General features: G+C 46.3%; 1 protein-coding gene across 1 annotated transcript; it reads left to right on the forward strand.

Moving 5' to 3' along the window:
* The first annotated feature begins 216 nt into the window (after nt 1-216).
* LOC124119295 (E3 ubiquitin-protein ligase XIAP-like) lies at nt 217-678 on the forward strand. The gene has a single exon (XM_046481761.1). The coding sequence runs from the start codon at nt 217-219 to the stop codon at nt 676-678; it is 462 nt and encodes a 153-aa protein (XP_046337717.1).
* Nucleotides 679-6935: the final 6257 nt, after the last annotated feature.

Raw genomic sequence — 6935 nt, forward strand, 5'->3', positions numbered from 1 at the left:
CCATGGTAAAATCCATTTCCTATGGAAAAGAAACACAAGGGTCGAGTCGTTTTAGAAAAATGAGGTGCAGGCCAGGCACCGGAGCGAACCAATCAGTGAGTTGCGTTTTGGACCAACCAGGAAGCGGCGATTTTCAATCCGGTTCTTCTCCTATAAAACAAGAGTGGGTTCGAGTGGGTCAGTGTCACTTGTAAAATTTATTTTATAAAATCAAGAATGGCTGAAACAAAGAAGAGTGGTACGACGACTCGTGACGGAGATGTTGTGATGGATAGTGCTGATACTCTTGGATGTTGGAGTAAGAGTACGGATGCTGAGGATGCATTGTCACCGCTCAGTAACACTCCATCGCCCTATTATCTACGGTTTGAAAGAAAGCTCGCTTCGTTTGAGACGTGGCCTACGCAAATGAATCAGACTGCTGAAGAGATGGCCCATGCTGGCTTTGCCTACACAGGGGGTGCCGATGGCGTGTACTGTTTCCAAGGTGGGGTGCGGCTGAGACGATGGGCGCCCCACGACAATCCTTGGGTGGAACACCACAGGTGGTCCCCACACTGTGACTACCTCAGACTAACCGGCCTGGTGAAACACAAGAAGAAGCTACAGCTACACTATCTCTGCGAGGAGACGGTGAATCAGAAGAACACGAATGACGTAGCACGGCCGGATGCCTAGGAGGGTGTTTCCCGTTACCTGCGTTCCTGTTCAAGTTCCCGTTCAAGTTCCCGTTCAAGTTCCTGTTCAAGAATCATTTTCTTTTCTTTGTTGGACCCACAAGTGGTGCCACGTAAGGCACCCAGATGGTATACAAAGATGGTATACCCAGATGGCAACCAGTACCGCTTCGACGATCCTTGTCTTGCAATAAGATTGGACATGATGATTCTTCTTGGACAGCAGCAGAAAAGTTTTTCTTCCCCAAAACAGCCCTTTTCAGGGCCACCCATCTCACCCAAAAGACATCCTTTGCTTTGCCAACCCAACAATCCAAAACATAGAACCCACACCCTCCCCTAGGTCTCCTGGAGGCATACGTCTACGCGTGACACCACCATGGTACGTCTCAAAATAAAATAAATAGATATATAAATATATAAATAGAGACATGTAGTACACCACGTCAAACATCACGTGTGCATGAAAACACGAGTCACAGTACGTCTGTAGACCTACACGAGTGTCAACACCTCGGTATCACAAAATAATAATAATAATTTGAAGACACACACACACATGACACTACGTTTGCATGGCAACACACAAAGTACATGACGTTCACATCGCGACACGAAGTACATCACGTGTGCAAACGTCACGTATGTCTATGGATCTTTCTCTATCCATCTCAATACTAAATCAATGTTTGTAGTCACACACACACACACACACACACACACACATGACACCACGTTTTGTCTGACAACACGTGTGAAACAATGTGTTTGCCTGGCAACATGACGTACATCGCGTAGGCATGGCATCATCATTCTGTGGATCAACGTCAACGTCTGTTTGAAGACAAACACACACACACACATTACATTCCGATTGGCATGGGGATGACACAACGTACATCACGTAGGCATTCCCACGTTCATGCCTACCTATGACGGTCCACCTTTAGCATTCAGACGACCGTGTACCTAAAAAATACCAAGGCTACCAAAGAAAAGAAAAAACGGATCAAAATCGGACCAATCAGAAGCCTGGGTTGTCGACCAATCAGAGGCGGCGCTCGGGCCATGCTGGGCTCTGAATGGCCGAACCGGGGTTGTGCTTTCTCTCCCATGGTAAAATCCATTTCCTATGGAAAAGAAACACAGGGGTCGGTCCGTTTTGGAAAACCGAGGTGCTGGCCAGGCACCGGAACGAACCAATCGGAGCTGCTGCCTGGCGAACCAACCAGGAAGCAGGGTGTCAGTAAAACAAGAGTGGATTCAAGTGGATCAGTGCCACTTGTAAAAAGAAATCATCATCATGAGCAGCAGCAGCAACAACATGAAAGAAAACTGGGATCTGGAGCCGATTTCTACTGAGATAATAACATCACCACCATTGTCTCCACCATGGCAATATGTCAGATGCCAAGGGTGTCTGCCAGTGTACGCCCATGGTACAAGGGCATGGGATGGGACTTTCCAATGCGTTTATTGCAAGACCATCTTGAAGGATACCTACATGCATCGTTTAACGCACACCAGTAGGTGTCCTGTAAGACGCCAAATGACAGTCCGCCCGTTTCTTTGTACCGTTGCGTGTACGTATACGTGCATGTGAAGAAGTCATCTTCTTCAAAACGGCCCTTTTCAGGGCCACCCATCTCTCCCGAAAGAACGCTTTCATCCTTTGCTTTGACGACCCTCAAACCCCCAAACCATGAACCCGCCTCCTCCCACCCTCCCTCCCTCCCTTCACCACCACCACCGCCTTTTCTATGTTTAGAACAACAACAACAACAACAAAACTCTTTTCTTGTTCACCTTTTACGACCGCTTCCCTGGGTTTTTTTTCCCTTCACTCCCTCCTCCTCCCCCGGAAAACGGATGCAACGTCCTCTTGGAGGTGCGCACGCCACCGGACACGGAGGCTACGCCCTCTTGGAGGCGCGCGCCACCGGACACGGATGCTACACCATCTTGGAGGCGCACGCCACCGGAAACGGAGGTACAGCCCTCTTGGAGGTGCGCACGCCACCGGAAACGGATACGCTGCCATCTTGGAGGCGCATGCCACCGGAAACGGATGGGACGCCATCTTGGATGCGCGCGCAGCTCCCATCATGCCCTGCGCGCATGCGCAGGTCACGTGACTGGAAGTGACGTCACAGAGGTCACGTGATCCTCTCGACCAATCAGAAGCCAGGAGCGGTCCCATACCGCTGTTCACAACTACTCACATGTTTTATACCCATTCTTGGGTAGTGCACATGAAATGCATGGGGCCTGCAAAAAAGTCAACTTTTGCATGGAATGTATGCTTTTCTTTAGCAGTTGCGTTTTTGTGACTTGATTCCATACATGTACTACAATACTGAAAACTAAACTTTACTTGTTTGAAAAATACACTAAAATATTGGTGTCACAGGAACTTTTGTTGTTGAGTATATTTCAAACATTTCCTATATTTAAAACATTCAGCTTCGTACACCCGAGACTGCCTCCGTGGTCTAGTGGTAGAGCGTCCGCCCGGAGAGCGGAAGGTCCAGGGTTCGATCCCCGGCCGCGTCATACCAAAAGACGTTAAAAGATGGTACTTGTTGTTACCCTGTCTGGCGCTTGGCTTTTAGGGGCTAAAACAAGGAGTGGTCGGCTCGGAGTCAGTATACTGTGTCTGAGTGGGGTATTCATGTTAAACTGCGGCATGGTATCTCAGTGGGCTAGCAATATAAATCGGCATCAGTCCGGACTAGAACAAGCAGCCACACAAACACACACACGTACATGCACGTCGCTATATAAGTGCAATAATCTTGGACGCGACGTTAAACACCATTTCACCTCACCTCGTACACCCGAAACTTCATTCCATGAGCCATGAGGCATTTGTTATTAACATGGCCCTGGTGACCATAGTTACATCACTATCTTCAGAGGTTCAGGACAAATTGTCCAAAATGAAAGAAAATGTCATCTGAAGTTTCCTGAGAATACAAAATATGTGAAATTCTAGACTTCATAATTGATGTGACATGTATGTGAAATTTAAGGGCAAGGCTTTAAGGCAAGACTTCGGCATTCTCATGGGCACCAATTGTTCTCCCTTTCTTGCTGAATTATTTCTTTTTTAAATATGAATCGAAATTTCTGCTCGGATTGACAAAATCAAAACAAGGGAATTTGACCATGAAGTTTAAATTAAACTTGAGGTATAATGTTGATCTGATATGGTCAAATAGCCACTGATATACCTTGACATAGGTTTCACATTTAGATATTAGCATAAAACTTCAGAGCGACAATAATATCCACAGGACAGTATGCCAAGAGGGTTATGTGGAGTGATATGACGCATCAATGACAAAAATGATGTGCATGCAATGCCCTTGTTTGACTTGTTCCAAATGTTCCAGTGTACTTTTTCAGATTTGCCTTCGCAGGTGTTTGTGGCGGTGCAACCGTGAACACCTGGTATCATCACTATTTTGATAGCTATTTACAAAAACATGCTTTTAATATAGTCGGAATCGTATAAGAGACTCTGGTTTAAGAAGAAATTTGTTATGGGTTTGTTTTGGAACGCGTGTGATTTCAGAACTGTCACTTGGACATTTAATACTTTCCACGAATATTATGAATTTTTCTCTCTCAGAAATTGACTTAAATGCATCCAGGAAAATGATATTTTTAACAGAACCGCATTTTATTCACTTTACTTACCCTTGGTCTTTGCACAACAAAGTTATTTCATTAGAATGTGGGCATAAACAAAATACAACCATATAAGCATCCTGATTTTATATTGGACCCAATGACGTCATGGTAGTGTGTGCATTGATGACGTCATGGTGTTGCGCTGTCTGATGGCATCATCAGTGAGCATGTGATGACATCATTCCTTGGGGCTTTTTCTGATTGGCTAAACCCTACTACATCATGAGGTGCGGAGGGAGTATTACTGCAATCTATGACAGCAACTTGGAAAACGGGGATTTGGAGCTCATTCGGTTGAGACATCATTACCATCACCTACATGGCAATGCACAATGTGCAAAGGTTGCCTACCTGTGTATGCACATGGCACTATAGCATATGATGGGATATGATCGGTATGTGTATTGTCATACCAAACTCAAGGGAACACGTACGTTCGGCGTTTAACCCATGCCAGCAAGAGTCCTATCAGGAAAAAATGACAACCTATCGTACCTGTGTCATCTTGTGTGAGACCCGTGAAGATCTTTGGTAGAATATATCTTCAGCAACCCATGCTTGCCGTAAAAGGCGACTATGCTTGTTGTAAGAAGCCACTGACAGGATTGGGTGGCCAGGACCGCTGACTTGGTTGATGCATATCATCGTCTCCCAATTGAGTGGATCAATGCTCATGATGTCAATCACTGTATTGTCTGGTTCAGACTCAATTATTTACAAACCGCCGTCATATAGCTGGAATATTGCTGAGTGCGTCGTTAAACATTAAACAAACAATCATGTCATTTAGGTACCCTCACAATCAGGATCCTTTGATTCAGGATCCTTTGAAAGGCCTCCATCAAATTGGCGCTGTCCTTGGCCTTCATGGATGTTTCTCAAGCCAGTTTGGAGAAGACATTGGTTCTCTTGCTGATACGCTATGAGGTCACTTAAACCAGCTTGCCGCAAGTCATCCAACCCACCCACACGTAAATGGTCCCTGGGAAACGAAGTCAAGCAGGTTTGTGCTATGCATACGTGTTCAGGGTTTTCCGCCATTGACGAATCTGACGTATGGGACTTGGGGACCTCCCACAATCTTTTGCTTGCTGGCCAAAATGCAACCCATCCACCATACCCTGCAGGATGTTTGGGGATCATAATAGGTGTCTTGAAGCCATCATGTCCATGTAGGAGACATCTTCCTGGGCAAAGATGAATCCACGGGTAGTGACAGTGCTGCCTTTCTTAAGTCGTCTCATGATGACACTGTCCCTGACCTTGTGCTGTTCTCTCTTTTATTAAACATGAATCCACTGACCGACCTGGTTGCAAGGGGAGATGGCCTCTGTTGTTCCTTTCCTGGGTTCTTCAAGCTAGGTTGATTTTGGCAGAGTGAAAAACAAGTCCTCCCCCTCCTGTTGTAGGGGTGGGTGCCAGCGGGTCTTTGGAGTGGTTGACACCACACTACTAGTTGGTTGTCCTTTGGTTTTCATCATCCAAAGTTGTGGGTTGCCAATCAGTTCATGAGCCTGAATAATTGCCCAGAATATTTCAACCGCATGGGGTTCTGTTTAGTATGTTGTGGGTCCCAGGCATCGGCTCACCTTCCACTGTGAATTGTCCCTCTCTATTCCAACCCAAGTCTGGTTGTGCCTGAATGTGTTTCATCAGTTGATTGGCTTTGGGGACAGTTTGCACCACTACATTCAGAATGTCTTGTAAGTGCTGGTTACCAGTCATTGGGTCCCAGTCATAGAGGCCCCAGCCTCAGGAGGTCGGTGCTGCTTGTCTTGAAAAGACAAGGTCTGCTGCAATAAGGTGTTATGCTGCTGTTCTCTGTCCCCAAAGGGAACACTGTCTTCTTGGATTAAGCCAGCCATGTCATAACGTGTGTGCAACCACTTCTGTTCCAACAGGTTGGACTTGAGCAAATGCCGTTGCCGTTTTTACTCTTGCAGACATTGCCATACATCTTCTGGGACCATTTTCCGTGCAAGCTTCATGGTGGGTGGTGCCGATTCAACTGACCAAATCCCAATATGCTCTCTCTATTTATCTCCCACCACCCAACAGCCCAGACAAAAGTGGATCCACTGCGGATGACCGTACAGACATACCAAATGCGCCACCTTTCTGCTGTAATAACTTTCGTTTCTTGGCCACAGAGACTTTCTTTTTCATCAACGTATGCATGAGTTTGCCATGCTGTTGTAAACGTTGCCGTTGCTGTGCTGTCATGGGAATGTTGCCTGCATACAGATTAACCACCCATTGACAGGCGCGGCTTGTTTCAAAATAGCTTGTCTCATGGCTTGAGATGTGGAGGGACTGCATACATAACATGACTTCTTTGTGGTGTGTCAAACGTCGAGACATGATGGGTGTTTGATGGTACTGCTGTTCAACTTCAGCTGACAAGGAAGTGGCTGGATGTCTCTGTTTATGGTAATGTAGGTGAAAGGAATGGGGGTAATGTGGAGGTTTTCATCTGGGTTCGGTTCGTGACACCATATGTGTCAAGGCTGCACCAGGAGCCGCTGCTGCTGTTGATGCTGCAGTTTTCCTCTGCTTTTTCTT

Source organism: Haliotis rufescens, unplaced genomic scaffold, assembly GCF_023055435.1.
Source record: "Haliotis rufescens isolate VD_foot unplaced genomic scaffold, xgHalRufe1.0.p SCAF_36, whole genome shotgun sequence".
NCBI classification, from domain to species: domain Eukaryota; kingdom Metazoa; phylum Mollusca; class Gastropoda; order Lepetellida; family Haliotidae; genus Haliotis; species Haliotis rufescens.

Bases quoted from the DNA above. Each gene is read 5' to 3' on its own strand.
- LOC124119295 (XM_046481761.1), top strand. From the start codon at position 217: ATGGCTGAAACAAAGAAGAGTGGTACGACGACTCGTGACGGAGATGTT.